At 40.5% G+C, this 19,186-nt stretch overlaps 2 protein-coding genes across 6 annotated transcripts in view; both read left to right on the forward strand.

The window, feature by feature from the left end:
- Positions 1-19,186, forward strand: part of nbeab (neurobeachin b) — a 220,153-nt gene that overhangs the window by 74,561 nt on the left and 126,406 nt on the right. For 3 of the 5 annotated variants that reach the window (XM_081614411.1, XM_008426293.3, XM_008426301.3), the window contains exons 14-22: positions 503-582; positions 1,649-1,711; positions 2,359-2,456; positions 2,847-2,939; positions 5,053-5,161; positions 5,253-5,334; positions 5,438-5,561; positions 6,223-6,415; positions 6,556-7,533. In XM_081614411.1, coding sequence (XP_081470537.1) covers positions 503-582; positions 1,649-1,711; positions 2,359-2,456; positions 2,847-2,939; positions 5,053-5,161; positions 5,253-5,334; positions 5,438-5,561; positions 6,223-6,415; positions 6,556-7,533 — 1,820 coding nt within the window. Of the gene's footprint in view, positions 1-502; positions 583-1,648; positions 1,712-2,358; positions 2,457-2,846; positions 2,940-5,052; positions 5,162-5,252; positions 5,335-5,437; positions 5,562-6,222; positions 6,416-6,555; positions 7,534-11,522; positions 11,545-19,186 lie in introns of those variants that run through there. The other 2 variants (XM_081614410.1, XM_081614413.1) reach the window with 2 other exon arrangements.
- Positions 9,014-10,069, forward strand: LOC145554520 (uncharacterized). Its single transcript, XM_081614426.1, has one exon. It carries the CDS (start codon positions 9,094-9,096, stop codon positions 10,003-10,005), a length of 912 nt encoding a protein of 303 aa, XP_081470552.1. The 5' UTR covers positions 9,014-9,093; the 3' UTR covers positions 10,006-10,069.

A 19,186-nucleotide genomic window follows, 5' to 3' on the forward strand; every position in this document is an offset into this window, starting at 1 on the left:
TGAGAAATAAATTACAATATGAGGTCATCGTCAGAATGCCAAAGTGATTTGAAGTTATCAGAGGAATCCAGTGCTGTTATAATGTGTTGTTGTCCGGTTTGATGGCCATGTGTGAATAAGGTGACCTTACACTGGCAGCCTGGACCCCATGTTGCGGCCAAGGTTACTTGGGAGACTGAGTTTAGACGCAGCAGGAAATGATGGATACATTTGGAAGGAATATTCCAGATGACCTTTCCTTTCCAGCTTATTGTATTCACTGCAAATCTCAAAATTCCTCTCTTTTATCCAAAAAAAAAAAAAACTGCTATGTTGCTGTTGAAATCGGTTAAAACTTAAGCTTATACACCCAAGGTTTTAGAGCGTTCATAGTGTGTCAATTCTCTCACATGCTCAAAGACAACTCAGAAACAAGACTTAAAAATTGACAGCAGAAGAAAGATGATATCTGCTTTTCTTTTTTATCCTTGCTTCATTTTTTTTTTTTTTTTTTAAACCACAGATGGGCCGAGGCCAACCCAGAAAGAGGTAATCTCTCTGCGGGCGTTCATGCTTCTCTTCCTCAAACAACTCATTCTGAAGGTATATCCCACCTGTCTTCATACATCAGATTCCCTACACGACTGCACTGAGAAAATCTAGAGATTCTGCCTTTATCCTTTGAAATGGTCTACTGTTGTGCTCCTTATGAAGTTAGCTGTGCTGAGAAGGGGATCATTTTATGTATATCTTAAAATTAAATATTAAGTAAAAATACAATATATGTCTGGTTCCAGTACGACGTGAGGTTTTTGCTCTTTGTACTGTTTTGGCATATATTGACTCTAACAGGAGTTTTTTTTGTCCCAAAAGATTTATGTAATTTAAAAATAAGGCTAAATCAGTAGCTTCATTTGTTTTTAAGGCTATTTTTGAATCAACCCATACAGCTCAGTTTTCAATAAACTACATCTTAATATGTTTCCACCCATATCTCGTTAAGTGGCATTCTACTGTTGGCATGCTGATTTTAATGTGACTGCAGTTAATTGTGTGCAGACAGAACTTACAAGAAAAGTTGCTTTTTCTAAAATGTAATAGTGTTAAACACAACTGCCTCGGTTACACAAGAGCTGCCTGTGCTCACTGGAGTCCAGCTAGCAGGATAGGATCGGTCACATGACAGACAGCCAGCCCTCGAAGCTACATTATCTCTCTCATTGTGAATGTCTTAGTAAAGTCACTCAACAAAATTGTATGCACAAGCTATACAGCGCAGTCTTATGAGTCAATCCAAAGGCAACGGTCCAGAATTGTTAAAAACTGGACCCTTAAAAGTGTCTGCTGGCGTTTGGGCCGACATAATTACTAGCATCCAAACAGATTGTTCCAGCATAAACAATCTGTTTGGATATTTGTTCCACTACAATACATTTCAAAAACATTTCATTCTCCGTTTCACTGGAGAATAATATAACAGCTGGAAAACCTAGTCAGATCTTAGTGAGAATTCACGACATGGAAAGTTTCTTTCTAAAAAAAAAAACCGCCTGAACAAAGAAAATAATCAGCACCTGAAACGCTTGTGTCAGATTATTAGTGTACATGTCTTTTATGCTTTCTTCCCCTTCTGAATGATTCAATGTGTTATTATTTTGTTTTCTTTCAGGATCGAGGTGTGAAGGAGGATGAATTGCAGAGCATCCTCAACTATTTGCTAACAATGCAGGAGGTACACGTCTCTTTCTATCCTCTAAGGGAATTCACTCAGCGATTTTATGCCACTGTCCTGCCCTTCGCTGCATTGTCACAAATCCTCCTCAGAATTTTTCTTCTATCAGCAGTTTGTTTTAACTAGCAACTCAATTTTTGTCTGCAATGCACAAGTCCAACTATTCTCCATTAGCTGATGTGGGGGTAAGGAGTCTGCAACTACTTATAATACTGCAATTCCCTTATTTTTCTGGACCTCTACAGATTAGGGTGTTTCTTAATCCCAAGGACCTCTAATGATAAGGGGATTAAGAAAGCATTTGCCTGCCCAGAACATGAAAGCTGCAACCTACCTCTGGAGCTAAAGCCATGAGGTAGAGATCTTTCCCGAGTACCAGATGGTGAAGTGCAAGCAAGATATTTTGGAGTTTGGTTCATTATCTGACTGGTGACAATTAGGATTCTATCTTCCAACTGAACTGGAAGCATCTGAGGAAGCTTAAGAAATTGACTTAGCTGCTTATGTTGCTTCTGCAGCTCTGCATTTATACTGGAATATTTTGTGGGCAAATTCACAATTCCAAGAGAGATGGACGATGCATTTACATAAAAAAAAAACCCTCCTGTTTCTGTCTCTTCTGTGTTTCTATAATGGTGTGCCTGCAGGATGAAAACCTGCATGATGTGTTGCAGTTGGTGGTAGCTCTCATGTCTGAGCATCCAGCTTCCATGATCCCTGCTTTTGACCAGAGAAATGGAATACGGTAAAGAGCGTGCAGAACATACGATTATGGCACAAATGGTGATTTCCTGACAAAAATTAACATACCTCATTGCATTAATGTCTGTTCGATAAATGAATAATAATTTTTAAAAAATCAGCAGGATATAAAAGTACATAAAACAATGGGATTGCAATATTAAATGATCACATTTGCCTCATGTCAGCTGTGAAGTTGCAGATACGTTAAAATGACTTTGGTTTCTTCAAACGAAAAGATTACTGATTTTATCCAGACCTCTACATATGCAAATTTGTTCCAAAAGAAAGAGGCTGTCAGCCAGCCAGTGAAGTGCCTCTTCATCAATGGGACTACAGTTAATTCTCTGAAGACCATGCTTCTTGGCTAATTTGCATCGTGTTTCTATTCCAGGGTAGTCTACAAGCTCTTGGCCTCTAAGAGTGAAAATATTCGTGTGCAATCCCTCAAAGTACTTGGATATTTTCTGAAGCACTTGGGACACAAGTAAGTAACCAATTCCATTTGCTATGATTGAGATCAGCAATGATAAATAATTTTAATGAATTGAAACTGGTGTACGGTAGTGTTTGTAACCTTGCTTTCATCACAATGTATGCAGGGGTAGATTAGAAAGTTGTGCATCATAAAGTTTGACCTTAAAATTTTATTCGGCGAGAAAAAGTCCAGTGAAAATCTGACATGAGGCCAGTTTTGTGAATTGGGGTGCTCCACTTTTCTGAATAGCTTCAGATCCTACAAAATAGTGGCTAACGAGGAGGAGGAGCAGCAATGATCTTTCATTCAGGATTATTGATTCCTCCCAGGCCAGTTGTTTATTACACTTTCTTTGAATATCTAATCTTGAGGTTTACTTATCTACATTTTTTTTGCCACAATAAGTTTTTTCTTGCTTTAGTTTTGTATTGCAACTTTTAGATCAAATCTCAAACCTGGGGTTTTTATTTAATTGCTTATTCCACAACTGATATCAAATTTTGTAGATAAAATAGATTTTCATCTGACAATACCACAGCAACCTTTAAAGAATCTCTACATGTTTACGGTTTCCTTATTGCAGAACATGGCAGCAGTGGGTAGCTACCTAATTTCTACAAATTTTTTTATTGATATTTTCACAAGCTCAGTGATTGTAGCACTGAACAATATAAATAAGGTGGAAAAAAATGAGTTCTAATTTTGAAAAAAAAAAAAAAGTATGACTCTTGCACTCAACGACTGCAACATTCAGCCGACATATTTGCTTAAAAGGAGCAAGTCAAAGAGTCAAACTAAAATCTGTTATTTCAACCGGCATTATAAACTCAACTTGAATTTACTGTACTATGACTTGGATGCATATAGTTAATTTTGAAAGTGCATAAGTGGATTCTTTTAGAATGATTTGAGTATTTATTTGTGGACATGAGTTGAACCTGTTTGTCTCCTGAAGTGAAGTCTTTGCACCATGCCTTTTCTCAGTATGATAGGAAGAGGCCCAAGATGGAGTTAAGAAAGAAAAAAAACAAACTAAAGTGTTAGAACATCATGTCAAGACAGATAATAAGAAACTCTTTTGGATGGACAGCTTACAGTTTTAAATGCAGGTTGCAGGGTGAGCAGAGAGGATAAATGGTGATGCTATGCTCACAGCGGTGGAGTGCCAGGGAGTGGTAATGCCGAATGGGAAATAAGGTTAGGCATAAGGCCAAGTTATGCTACTGCCGGCAGAAATAAAGCCTTGTAAATCTCAGCTCTTTCCCACAGTATTTTATTTCCAGGTTGCTTTTGCAGACAAATGTGTAAAACACACTGTTTGGGTAGCAGTGATCAGTGTTTGTTCTTGCTTAAGTCAAAACATACCGTTTGTATCTGTATACCACTTGGTTTTGGAAGCCATGTAAAGAGCAAAAGTTACATAGTTTAAAATTTTGGTCAGATTAGTCTGTCTTTCTCTCTCCTCTGCAAATACAGACATTGGAATTAATACAAACTATTTTTTTACATTAAATTTTGGAACAAAGTCTTCAGTGGTTTGTAACTAAATTACCTTCATTCAGTTCAGTGGAAATATATTCCGTCGGAAAAATCTTGACATTTTCTATAGTCTCATGAAAGCAAAGCTCGTCTGTTTCTCTTCATTCTTTTAACATTTGTGCTTTACTGTTCAGTAGGCAATACATCATCAGTCTGCTCTCATTTCAAATTTCCATATTTATGCAGCTGAAAGAAAAGGTGCTCTTTTTCTAAGTGCCCAATTTCCAAGCTTTACAACGTGAAAGGGAAAAAAAAAAAAAGTCGAACAAAGAAGCTCTGGCTGACAGCATTTCTTATTCAGTTTGTCACTGTTGAACCTATTCACCTGTAGTATGCCTCGGTATCTTGAGCCACTCCTGGTGACAGGCTAACTTCTTTATCCTATACACACCTCTGACAAAATTCACCCAATTTATGACAGCAGGCGGTTTTCCTGACACTTGTCTCTAGAGCCTGGCTCCCTGTGGATGAGCATAGGGAGGCAAGCTGATGGCACTCACTGATTTGAGTGGCTTAGGAAGTTCCAAACACACCACTTCACCGTTCTGCGTGTGTGTACGTGTGTGTGTGTGTGTATTAACAGAAGGAAGGTGGAAATCATGCACACACACAGCCTTTTTACTCTTCTGGGCGAGAGGCTTATGCTGCACACCAACACTGTGTCTGTTACAACTTACAACGCCCTTTATGAGGTAACTGCATTGTTTGTTTTTCCCCATAAATGCTCAATTATTATGAACCGTGTGAGTATGATGGAAATCTTTTCACTGCTCCTCAACCCAGATTTTGACAGAGCAGGTGTGCACACAGGTAGTTCACAAACCTCACCCTGAGCCTGACTCCACTGTCAAGATTCAGAATCCAAGTAAGCCTGCTTGATGTCAAGTTGCTCTGCCTTCCACAGTAATTGATTGCTGGAATTAACAAAGTGTGTATTTTTTATTTTATTTTTTGTAAATGTATTTCAGTGATTCTCAAGGTTGTAGCAAATTTACTGAAGAGCTCCGCCCACGGCACAGAACTGATGGAGGTTCGGCGGCTCTTCCTTTCAGATATGATCAAACTCTTCAGCAGCAGTCGAGACAACAGACGGCAAGTAGACTTAGACCACATTTTTCTCACTTGCTTTATTAAATATCTGACAGATCAATGAATGAATCCAGGGGAGAAGGCAGAGAATCCACAAAACCTATATATAATTACCCTGTAAGAGAAGGAAGTATCCGTAGTCATGACATTTATGAAGGGGAAATACGACAAGACATATTTTTGTTTTTGGTACTAGTTATTTAATTGGTTGTCAAACTAATTTATCTAATAAATATATCCAATGTTTCTAACTACTGAGGTGTCAACAAAAGCTTTAAAAAGGGAATAGATTCAAAGGAATAGACTGAAACAAAATTCAAATGAACAAATTTCATTATGAAGCCTATTTTGTTCATTTAAAATGCCAAATAATGTTCAGTTACTGAAGGAAATGAAGAATTACACTTCAACCTCACAAAACCTTGTACTAGGATGTTGAAGCCGTGGAGTTTATAGGGCTAAGTTAAACTATTTAACTTAAATAGACTAATATCTGGTTAAGGCAAGACGATTCTAACATACAGAAGCTGACAAGTTTGTTGGCATGTCAAATGGCAGAAGGCTCTTTAATAAAGTATCATCTAATATTTACTAGGCATAAACTTGTCAATGTTTTATCCAGTTTACATGAAGCAGATTTGTTTTCACTGTTTGAATTTTACAGGTGTCTGTTGCAGTGCTCTGTATGGCAAGACTGGATGTTTTCTCTCGGCTACATTAACCCCAAAAACTCAGAAGAACAGAAAATGACTGAGATGATGTACAACATATTCCGTATTCTGCTTTATCATGCCATCAAGTATGAATGGGGAGGATGGCGTGTGTGGGTGGACACTCTCTCTATAGCCCACTCTAAGGTGAGTGCAGCACAAAAGAGAGAAACACTGACCTCTGCTGCTGAGGCAGGCAGACCTTTTAAGTAACCTGCCAATCATTTAAATAATATTCAGAGGATTACAGCATATCCTATATGTATTTCGTAAAATTTTCTCTACAGGTGACGTATGAGGCGCACAAAGAATATTTAGCAAAGATGTATGAAGAGTACCAACGTCAGGAGGAGGAGAACATAAAGAAAGGGAAGAAGGGTTTGGTCAGCACCATCTGTGGTCTCTCTGCTCAGACCTCAAACATCAAAGGTGTGATTGAGATCGGAGAAATTGATGATCATTCCCAAACTCCCGACAGCGATGCAGACTATGAGAGTTCCGATTCGCGCAACTTGCTGACTGAAGGGAAGGGGCCTGAGGGAGACTTCGGGGGATCTGAGAATACATTAGATGGGGTCAGAGTTGCAGTTCATGACCTTCTTGTGGACATCAAAGCTGAAAAGGTGGAAGCTACAGAGGTGAAGATGGATGACACAGAGCTGTCTTCTGAGACAGTGGGAGTATCTGAGAACGGGCCTCTGGTTGAGGTGGAGTCTCTGTTGGATAATGTTTACTGTGCCGCTGTAAGGAAGCTCGACAATAATGTCAGCAGTATGTTGATGCCAAAGGGCAGCATGAATGACCAGAATGCTGCCCCTCTCATTACACTGGATGATGAGAAGGACGACATCCCTCACAATAACAATTTCCTGTTTGGCAAGGTGAGGGGCAGTATTGAGGACAATCTCCTACCGGATCTCAGCCTAGCTGAGCCTCTGGTCCTGCCGAGTTCAGACCTTCCCGATCACACTGGATCCAGGGATGAAATTGGCCTTCTGGCTCACATGACAGGCAGCTCCTTACCCAGCATCTTGGTAAAGGAGGAGTTTGAACTCAAAAAAGTACTTGAAAACATAAACTCAGAAACTGAAGGCTTTTCCAAAATCCCACAGACCTCTGATGGTGCAACAGAATTTGAAGGGGAATTGCTGGCTGATAAGACGAATGGTGCAATGGAGACGAGGAGCAACGCCTCTGAGACTGCAAGGTCAGATGATGGCAAAGACAAGGAGATGAAAAAGATTCAGACAACAGCCACAACACAGGTTAGTCTTGTCCTGCATTTAATCACACAAAAAACATTTAATATACAGATTTGTTCAAAAATGATAGAAGCTGAACATTACCAACCATTGCAAATAACATACTAATAGGGGCAGACTCCCCCATCCCCCTTCTCCCACAAAAAAACAGACCCAACAATAATGATGCTGATTCATTCTAATTCAATACTTAATTGAAAGGGGATATTTAATATGATAGCTGTGTGGAGTTCGAGATCATTCATGCTATGAACAAAAACAAACGTTTTCCGAATCCATAGTGATTGTCTATATAGTTTTGAAAATACGAGTAAAATGGGTCATTCAAGATGTTAAAGAACATTGTAATTTTATTAAAATTGATTGGTTAATTGATTGTTATACTCCACAAAGCCTGCAGTTGGAAGGATTACCTTAAGGGCTTTCCAGAAGTTATGCAGATTTGAAGGATGGGTCCGGTGTATCCTTCATGGCCCACGATATCCCATAATTCATTGCGGGTTCCACTGGGCATTCAGGCAGAGCGTCAATGGCGGTGAATAGCGACAAATTATTTAGCTATATAAAACTTTAAATGACACAACGTGATTTGGTACAATGTTTTTAGGTGAGAATGTAAGTGTGTAAATCTCAAATATCTGCTTGGTTCATTAATACATCACCTAATTGCAATATTGCTCTGACATTTTCAGACCTGTCTGCTACTGCTGCGTTAACAGCCAGCTCCCCGCCAGCTGTCAGGGTGCTCCAGGTTCGGTACACCGAGAGAAAACGCTTAACTCCTGGCACATTGTTATAAAAACTCCCGCTAGCTTTCCCCAATGAGTGGGAGTTAAATACCGATATTATTCAGACAGGTCTGGTTGAAAAATGTTTGATTTATAAAGTATTTCAAAGCAGAGCACATCAGTTTGATTGATTAATTACAATTAAGCCTTCAAACATAATAGGTTTATTTAACCGTAATGTCCTATCTGCGATGTGGAGAGTATTATATTTGTAAATGAATAATTTGTGTTCCTTGTAGAAAAGTGCAGTACACATTTGAACATCTTAGAATCAAACTAAGAGATTTTCATTTTACTATGGAACATCCTTTACTATAAAAAGTGAAGAATAATATAGAAATCAGTAATACATGACTGAAAAACAAACTTTCCGTTTTTTTTCCCTCCGCTCTTTGCTTCACGCTGTCACGGTTGCTAGGCAACATAAGTTACGCTGAGGTGGGGGCGGGGACAGTTGGTGAAGGCTAGACCTGTCCGAATCCACAGATATTTTTCTTCCGGTCTTAGTTTATTCCCGGCCTTCGAAGGACCTGTCCTTCGTAGACCAGTCCTTCGAAGGATGCAGACCCTGAATTCGGACATAGCTTTGAATTCTACCGTCATAACCATTGCAGAACCGGGAGAGCAAGTAGAAGGATTGTGTCCTAACAAGAGACTGAAAACGATGAGTCAGAGTAGTAAGACTTCGACTTCTGATTCCGAGGAAGAAAGAGCACGACAGATCTTAGTAAGGGAGAGACAGAAGCTCCATGACATCTTGGAAGAAGTCGGCAGGATGTCCTTTGAGAGTCATTCACTGATGAAAGCAAATGAGGAGTTAAAAATTGAAGTTATAAACTTGGAACAAGCAGCATTTGAAAAAGACAAGCTTGTTCGGGAGAAAGATGAAGAATTTAAAAAGCTGGTTGACATGAACATGACTTTAGAAGAGGATAACGCCACACTGGAGAAGATGAACTCTGCCATTGAGAAGAAAAACACTGACTATGACAAGGAAATCGCCGCCCTGAAGCAGAAATTCAGGGCTCTGGAGCAGGAGAACATCAACCTGACGCTGAAAACCAACACTCTGGAGGAGAAAAACACCACCCTGGAGCAGGTAAACTACCTCTTGGAGAGTGAAAACACAGTTAATGTCAAGGAAAACTCCGACCTGAGGCAGGAAAGCAAGGCTCTGGAGAAGAAAAACACCGCCCTGGAGGAGAAAAACACTGCCCTGCAGCAGGAAAACTTCATCGTGGAGGGGGAAAACAAAGTATATGCCGAGAAAGTCTCCAACCTGAGGCAGGAAAGGAAGGTTCTGTATAAGAAAACCACCGTCTTGGAGAAAGAAAACACAACGCTGAAGGAGGAAAACGCCACCCTGGAGGAGAAAAACACCGTCCTGCAGCAGGAAAACTTCATCTTGGAGGGGGAAAACTACCTCTTGGAGGAGGAAAACACCAACTTGGAGCTTGACATGGAACAGCTGAACAAAAGGCTGAGGGAATTAGTGGAACAGCAAAACCAGCAGCCATCTGATGAGGAAACCCACAAAGACAGCTGGTCGGTTTCAGACCAGCCACAGAAGAAGCCACATCCATTCAGACGTGTGATCGGAGGCTTCTGCAATACACTTCTGAAAATGTATCAAACAGGCACTCTAAGGTATTGGGTTGAAAGATGTTACTTCGCAATAAAGAAGTGAACCTCCAGGGGCTGTGTAGCGAGTCCTGTTGGTCTCCCAGCCTGCTTCCGTGGCTTGATAGCGAGTCCTGTTGGTCTCCAGGCTGACCTCTAGGGTTCATAGCGAGTCCTGTTGGTCTCCCGGCCTGCTTTTGTGACTTGGTAGCGAGTCCTGTTGGTCTTCAGTCTGACCTCTAGGGTTCACAGCGAGTCCTTTTGGTCTCCGGGCTAACAGCAAGTCCTGTCGGTCTCCCGGCCTGCTTCCAGGGCTTCATAGCAAGTCCTGTCGGTCTCCAGGCTGACCTCCAGGGCTTCGTAGCAAGTCCTGTCGTTCTCCCGACCTTCTTCCAGGGCTTCATAGCAAGTCCTGTCGGTCTCCAGGCTGACCTCCAGGGCTTCGTAGCAAGTCCTGTCGTTCTCCCGACCTTCTTCCAGGGCTTCATGGTGAGTCCCGTTGGTCTCCGGGCTGGCCTTCAGGGCTTCATAGTGAGTCCCGTTGGTCTCCTGTCCTGTTAATTAAGGTAAAACTAAAGAACACTACAGAAAGTCAAACTGTTTCTTTGTGATCAGAAAGGTGTTTGGTACTGAAATTATGATAGACCCACTTCATAAACTGAACTGAAAAAATAAAACTCTGACTCATAACTTCTACTTTTCCTTAGATGAACATACATTCTTGTTTAAAGAAAGAAAAAACTACAACAGCCACATAACGTTCAGATAAAAATCAGGGTAATGCAATTTCTACATATGATTTTCAAATAGAGTTTTGGTGTGGAGTGGTCACCCATTCCACTCAGCGTTGTACATTTGAGGCACAATTAAGTGTTAATCGCATTTTATTAATTATAAATCGCTAAATCCTAAACAGAATTTCACGCTTTTTTACTAGAAACCTTATTCAAACAACTATCATAGCTACATTTATGAGGAAATTAATCTTTTAGAAGTATTTTTAAATTGGATTAATACATGGGTCAGCATATTTAAATATTAGTGGAGACTACTGATGTTAAGGCTATCGGTCGGTCGTCATTGAGGCCTGTCATTGTGGAGCTCTTGGAGACAGGGACAATAGTGGTGGTCTTTAAGCTGGAAAGGACAAGTGCCAGTAACGGTGAGGTGTTGAAGATGTCTCAGACAGTTGATGTGCACAGTCCCTCAGAACCCGCCCTGGGATATTGTCAGGGCCAGCAGCCTTACAGGTCACACAGAGAGGCGTGTCACCAGGAGGTGGTGCTGAGGGAGGTGTTAGGATGCTCCAAGCGGGAATAGAGCTTAAGTGCATCTGGCAATGAGGGGGTTGTGTGTGATGAATTTTGAGACTCCCCTGATTTCTCAATCCACAAATGTCGTTTTTTAATAAATGTTTTAGCTGATTGGATCATCAGCAACCAATCAGATAGCTTCCTTGTTTCAGCCAATCACATGAACGGACCCCACCTTGGGGGGTACCTTATGTTTCAACCAATCACATTAACCCATTCCAACACCGCTGTAGCCATGTCAGAGCACAGACAGTTTAGACCTCAGCCTGGCTTCTGGCAGCGACAGAGGAGCGGTAAGTGGAATCTTAACATATTTAGCCATTTATCCCCATGTTATGATTATTAATGTTAAGCAATTTATTTGTGCAACTATCAACACTAGCTAGCGATTTTAGTGAGAAAGCTGTGCTACCAATTCTGCATGCTAATAGAGCCAGGCTAGCGTCTTTTCAAGCTGCCCATCTCCAGCTAACGTTCCGGGCGAGAGGCGGGATACACCCTGGACAGGTCGCCAGTCTGTCGCAGGACAACACAGAGACACACAACCATGCACACACACACTCACACCTAGGGGCAATTTGGAGAGGCCAATTAACCTGACAGTCATGTCTTTGGACTGTGGGAGGAAGCCGGAGTACCTGGAGAAAACCCACGCATGCACAGGGAGAACATGCAAACTCCATCCAGAAAGACCGGGGCCGGGAATCGAACCTAGAACCCCCTTGCTGCAAGGCTTTGTTATAAAGTCCTTGTCCTTAAATAATAAATTATAGCAATGTAATAATTCACTAAAGTCACGATTTTCAGAAACAAGAAGTGCTTTTTTTTTTTTTTATTTACACAAGGCTGAACAATCTGCCAAAATATGCTACGCACCGTGCTCTCTCCCTCCTTCTTTTCCCTTGGAAATATAGAAAGTTTTGATTGGTAGTTCAGGGGTGTGTACATTCCTGAATATAATAATAATTTAAAAAAATTTAAAAGAAAATATTTTCTTCCTTAGGAATCACTTAGGCATAAAATCAGATCGTGAGAACGACTCCTGCATCCTGTGAAAGAATGTGATCCACCAAGACATTGTTTTCCATAGAAAGACCATGTCCATGTATACGCTCATGAGTGTGAAAGCTCACAAGAATTGTGCAGTTGGTGAATTTTGCAGAAAAGTTTTTTTTTTTTTTTTTGTCATTGGTGGTAAATAGATTATAAAACAGACATTTGACATAAAAGTACAAATATGATTTATCCACCTTATTCCTAGCCCCATGAGGTGCTACATGATTTATGGGCACGACTTCTGCCGCAAACTGGAACCGCCATTTGTTTACATGTTAGCAACTGGCTTACCAGCTTTCGTCAGAGGTTTTAGGCTATAAAATATGTGGGAACACCAGCTATCAAAGCTTAAATGTGGCAATATTGGTTTACCGCAATATTGGTTTACCGCAACCTACAGCTATTGCGGGGAGGGATGGCAACTTGAAGAAATGGCCGCATTTCTTCAAGTAGCACTAGCATATGTAGCTGCCCGCACTAGCATTTGTATCTACTTCACTGACTGAGTTGCTTCGGATGCAGATGCGGGTTTTCTTCCTTTGGCTTTTTGTCCACACAATGAAATGAGCACACATAAAGCATTTTAGGTTCTCTCTTCAAGTTTAGAAATTTTAGCCAAATTCTTTTTGTTTGCTTATCTATGGGTAGTCAATGAAAACTACCGCTCTTGTTTTGGGAGCATGTTTAAAACACTTGCAGCCACAAACTAAACGTGGTCTGTTTATTAGAATACAACCACAAACAGCACAACAGTTACCCGAGCTCCACAAGGGCATCTTACGACGCTTTCCAGAGGCAAGTTGCTCTCTATAACAGGTTAATGTGTGATTCGGTTCGGTTCCAGTGGGAATTTCTCCCTATTACTTCTGGAGCCCAACGACTGAGGTTATTTCTCCGCTGCGACACTCGGCAACGTAGAACCTTGAGGTTCTAGTTGTGATCTACTACATAATCCCAGATATTTTATTTTGTCTTATAAATTTTAGTGGTCCAATCATAATGATAAAGATTCATATCATGAACTTTATTTTTTTTTTTCAATTCAAACGAAAAATAAAATTCACAACACACCAAGCTAATATTATGTAGTTCTGGTGTTTTATACTGTCGGCACAAACCTGCAGAACAGATCTCTGACCAGCTTCTCTGCTTTTACTGTCAGTTCTTCAGAGAAAAGAGCTGCTAGCAGCGCTGCTAATTCACGGCCTTTCTGTTACAAAACTTAACGATCGTGTTCCTGTTGCTCCCCGTGATTAAACTCACAATTACGATAATCTGTACTGAGAAGCTCTCGGATAGCAGATGGTGTGTCTGTAAACAAGTTTTACTAAATATTGTATTATGACCGAAAAGAGAGATGTAAATTCTATCATGAATATAGACTAGCAAAAAACCCTACAAATTAAAATGAAATACTGTTGGGTCTTACTTCCGGTGGGCGCCGGAAGTAAAACCCATTATTGTTTCTCCAGTAAGCCTCCCAGGAATAACTGCTACTCTGTGGCAGTTACCAGAAAAAAAACCCCGCTCATCTCTTAACACCAAATTAATAACAATTTACAGTTGGTAAATTTTGCACAGGTAAGGATCGGGGGGGTGGGGGGGGAGACAATTTAGAGAGGCCAATTAACCCGACAGTCATGTTTTTGGACTGTGGGAGGAAACCGGAGTACCCGGAGAAGACCCACGCATGCACAGGGAGAACATGCAAACTCCATGCAGAAAGACCGGGGCCGGGAATCGAACCCAGAACCTTCTTGCTGCAAGGCAACAGCTCTACCAACTGCGCCACTGTGCAGCCCTTTTGCCCCTAGTTGTGAGTGTGTGTCTCTGTGTTGCCCTGTGACAGACTGGCGACCTGTCCAGGGTGAACCCCGCCTCTCGCCTGGAACGTTAGCTGGAGATCGGCACCGGCACCTCCCGACCCCACTAAGGGCCAAGGGTGTATAGAAAATGGATGGATGGATAAAAATCAGATGTTTACTTTGTAGTATTTAGTTACCAGAAAACACGTTTACTTGTTGTTAATCTGTATAGATTAAGCAACAAATATTATTGTTCAAAAGAGATTTCGTTCTTTCTCTCTTATACTAAACAAGAATTGTGCAGTTGGTGAATTTTTTAGAAAAGTGAAAATGTTACTTTTTTTGTAATTGATGGTGAGTATATTATATTATAAAACAGGCAATCGATGCAAAAGTTAAAATCTGATTTTGCTTCGTGGCAGTCTTGAGGATTTACTCGGTGTTGAGGCGATCCACATAACTAACTACCTGGAGCTACAGACCTCTTATTATACAATCAGCTAGAAGAAAGCTTTCAAAAGCCTGGAGAATACAATCATTTAGTTTCAAGTTGGGTCAAGAATTTAGGATCAAAAGCAGCATTAGATGGCTGTCGACTTGTTTTTGTAGAGTGAGTAGTGAATTGTGCCATTTTTAAGTAATTAGTCTATGATAACGATGCTATCACTAACAACAAACTAACCCATGTTAGTTTATGAGCTTGAATCTCTTGGTAAATTTATTTAGCTAAACAAAAAATTCATGCTGGAGATGTACGTTAATGTTGAGTCGCTGTTAGGACCCTGGATTCAGGTCCAATGTAGGTCAACGATTCGCACCGATCTACAGAAACCCCCGTATTCGTGTCTGGCCAGTATAGTTCGTGGCCAGACATGAAGCATGTGGGGGAATAGTAACAGCTCATGCCGGCTGTATGGCTGGATAGGTTATGTTTAATTTAGTTAGCTTTTTTATTTTTTTAGCATTAAAGTCCCACTGAATAAACATATTTTCTGTCCGTGACTTGGCACTGAGCTAGCTGCTAACATTAGCACTTTGAGGACAACCACGCTAGGCATAAAAATATAGCTTACCTTACATATGAATGCTTGTCTTTCTAAGTAACTGTCCAATAAGATATCTGAAAATACAATTTAAACGAAAAACAATGTGGGGATTTTTTTTTTCTAGTCAGTATTTTATGTACTCAACAGTTGTTTGTGTATGAAATGATCAATAACAGAGGAACAGCACTGATTAGGCGCCCCTCACCTCCTGCCAGCCGCTCTCCCCTCCCACACAGGTAGGTTGGTCGACCCTTCGAGAACGCGCTGAGGCATGATTTTTTTCTTTTAAATTTGTAAATAAATTTCTTATGAATTCTGCAGCGAGGTACTTCTCAAATAACAAGGTAATGGTGGGTAACCATGGCAACCAGTGACGGTTTAAAAGCCCACCTACTCTTTGTGCAGTCAGGTTGCGCGCGCATCCGCCGTGTTAATAAAAAATACATCAGACAAGCCCGCTCTGAATATCAAATGAAACTCTGACATCACCAGCGATTATATAAGCTCGTCACATCGATCTACTTTCATCACAATCTGTTAGCAGCCGTTGTTGATACGTTTCTCTTCAGAATTTACTTAGCAGTTCAAAGTAGGATATTCAACTTTGTTTGGTGCACATTTCTTTTGGAGATTTATATCAAACTTAACGTGAAATCTTTACTAAGTTTCTAGAGAAGTGATTTTATCTTAGAACCTGAAACAAACAAAGATTACCATGCAGTCCAACCAACCTAGAGTCGAAGAGGTTGCATCCGACAACATTGTCGAAAGGGAATTACAGTCACCTAAGTCCCCCAAGCGCAAGAAGAATGTGTCATTTGCAGACTGGTTGGAGCTGCATGCACCTGAGGAGCTAAAGTTGTCTGCTGAAAATATCGATCAGCAGGACGCTTCACTGGTGATTGAAAATGAATCAATTGCCAAAGCACAGGAGACAGTGGATCAAAAAGGGGACAGACCAACACCTGAGAGTGAGTCCAACCAGGTACCATTTAAAACCTGGTCACAGGAACACGTCCTCATTGACCAAGACATTTCTGCTGGAAATATTGAAAAGCAGAATGATTCACTGGTCAGTGAAGAAGAGTCCTTCGCTGGAGTGCAGGAGACAATCGATATAGCAGAGAAGGAACAAAAAGGGGAGACGCATCCATTTCCGGGTAAGCCCATGGAAGCAGTTACCTTGTCACTGGAATCGGATGCGGCATGGGGAGGCTTCTAGGGACCGTAATCGACGGAAGCAAAGAGAGGCGTCATGAGGCCGGGACCGATGGAGGCACAGAGAGGCAAGACACTATTGGCCCTCATTTAGTGAAATAGCGTCTCGTGGTATTACCAGCACTAGAAAAGCAACCTTGTAACAAAGGTGCCCCTCTTTTTCTGGTGCTTTTTCAGGTGACTTTCCAGACACGACAAAATGACATTGTCATGGTGCTCTATGAAAGACACCGTCTTTCATGGAGATGTTCTTGGGCTGTTCTGTTCCAGCAGAAGAGCCCAAGGTTTTAGTGATATCACTGAAAACCTTTTTGGTCAGGGCAGGAGTCTATCTCAGAAAGGCTCTTCGTTGTTGGCAGATTTGGTCAACAATGCGTTCTTGTGTCTTTCTCAGGTAGCTAAGACAGCAACATGTCTTAGACTCCCTGCTTCCTCGACACATCAATGACTTTACAAAAAGCCGTATCGTGTCTTTTCTCTCTCCCTCGAATTTTAAGCCTCATTGTTACCAGTTCCTGGACAAACGTGATAACAGAATTTACCAAAGAACTGAATCCTAACCCCACCTTGAGCAACTCGATGGGGTCCTCGTCATCCGAGGGAGATGGCACCATCAATATAACATGCTTTATAAAAAAATCCTTGTAACAAAGCTACTTCTTTCTTTGAGGTGAAATCTCCGTGCACTCATCTTGAATGGTCTCTTGGCAAAGGCCTGAGAAACTATATTCTCAAATGTGACTTTGAAGTCTCGATATTTGAACTGCTGGTTCTCAACCAGGTCCAAAACCACACCTGAAAAGACGTCCGTCAGATGTCTCAAGAGATATTTGGTCCTCTCTTTGATGCCCTCATATATATATCCCAATGCCAAATCCTCCCAATCTTCCTCCGGGATTGGACTGATGTATTCCTCAATCGCAGGAATTGTGTAGTCATCCACTAAAACCCGGAGATCTCCTCTTATTAAATCTATCAGAGCCGTTAATGCTGTATTAAACGCAGATCCTTTTCTTCTTGAACTGACGTGGAATGAGGTAGAATTTTATCAACGAGAGTAGTTACACAACAAAGCGCTAGTCACAACACAAATTATGACAGATCAGCACAGGAGTACATGCAGAGCTATGATGTAATTGGCCTACACGTGTTCTGACAATCTGTGCTACCTCGTCACATTGTCTTATCTGACCACTTCTTTCAGTAAAGAGTAATCTAATGCGTTACTATTTCAAATCCAGTAACCAGATAAAAGTTACTTATCCAAATCATTGTGCGTTACTATTTTCTTTAGTAATTTAATTTTATTTCCTCTGCGCATCTTGGGGAGTGACCGCCATTTCTACGCAACATTTATCAGCTGATCATCAACAAACAATTGAGGGAGGAGGGAAATGCACATTTTGTTGCTGGAAAATCAGGAACTATTTTGAGTTTCTGTCAAGTCTGATTATTATAAGTGACTTTGGGCTTGTTTTTTTTCTAAAGTTGCTAGTAAACTTAATGAGTCGCAGGTTGTGGTTTTCTGGGCTTGTTTTTAAACATGAAGTTGCTCATTTGGGCTTGGAAATAAGCAGAGACACATAAGACCCAAAAGTTGTCCAACATCCGGGTAGTTTTAGTCAGGCTCTCCATTGACAAAATATAAGAGTAGACCTTGCATTGGCTGTTCCGGCGCAGGAAATATGGCGGTTATCTTGGAGCGGTCGTCCCTCCTACTTTGCTCAACCAAAACAGCAGAAGAAGCCTCAGCACTGCGGGATATTGTTGTTCGGATCGACGACCTATTGATGTGAGGGCTCGACAGACAACATTTCACAAGTAAGATGGACATATTATTGTGTATGTTGTGTGATTAGAATATTACTATAATTTATATATGTCGACTGGCAAGATACCAGCTAATATTAGCTGTAGTGCTTAGTGTAATACTGGGGTTCAGCCCCTGCTATGAAGGCTAACCGAGAATCTGTAAATCTAAAAAAAAAGAAAAAAGAAATAAAATCATTATTTTCTAACATTGACTTAGATTATCTGACACAAAGTCCCATACATTAGAAATGAAACAATGTAACATACATTATAAAACTTATATTACTTGTTATAACATTCATGAGCAAAGTTGACACCGGTGGTAAAGACTATTATTTATAAATAATTCTTGCACTCTGTCAAAAGTAAATCTTTTGACAGTAAATCTTCTGTTTTTGTTTTGAAGGTTTCCTAAAGACAAGATGTGAGGAAGAATTGGGAAATGTCATTAAGGAGAGACGGATTCACTGTACAGCACGGATGAATGTCTCGCATCGGATTTTGGACTCAATCTCAGCTGTTGAATCACTCTTAAACTAGAACTTGTCAGCTCGAAAACGGCCAATGAGTAATGTATATTAGTCTATACATGTTTTTATGTATATAAAGATATATTATTCAGTATTAATCCTTATTTATTTGTGTCATTAATCATTATTTATTATATAAATATGTATTAGTATTACTAAATTTATTTAAAAAATTATGAAAGGCTGTGTGCTTTGTAAAATGCTCATCATACATCAATATCAGAATATTCTATTCCTACTCTATTGTTATCCCCACTACGCGTATTTAAATATGTATCAATACAATAATAAAGAAAAATACAGTTCTTTGTAGATGTAGCTTTGATGGCTGTTTGAATAAGATTTCCAGTAACAAAAATGTGTGTTATGATCGATTAAATGCGGAGATAGTTAATTGCGCATGCCAAACATATAACTGAATGAAGAGGTGGACCGCTCCAACATGGCCACCCTAAATCTCGTTTCAGA

The sequence above is a fragment of the Poecilia reticulata genome, chromosome 13 (genome assembly GCF_904066995.2).
Source record: "Poecilia reticulata chromosome 13, P_reticulata-male-v2, whole genome shotgun sequence".
Taxonomy (NCBI): domain Eukaryota; kingdom Metazoa; phylum Chordata; class Actinopteri; order Cyprinodontiformes; family Poeciliidae; genus Poecilia; species Poecilia reticulata.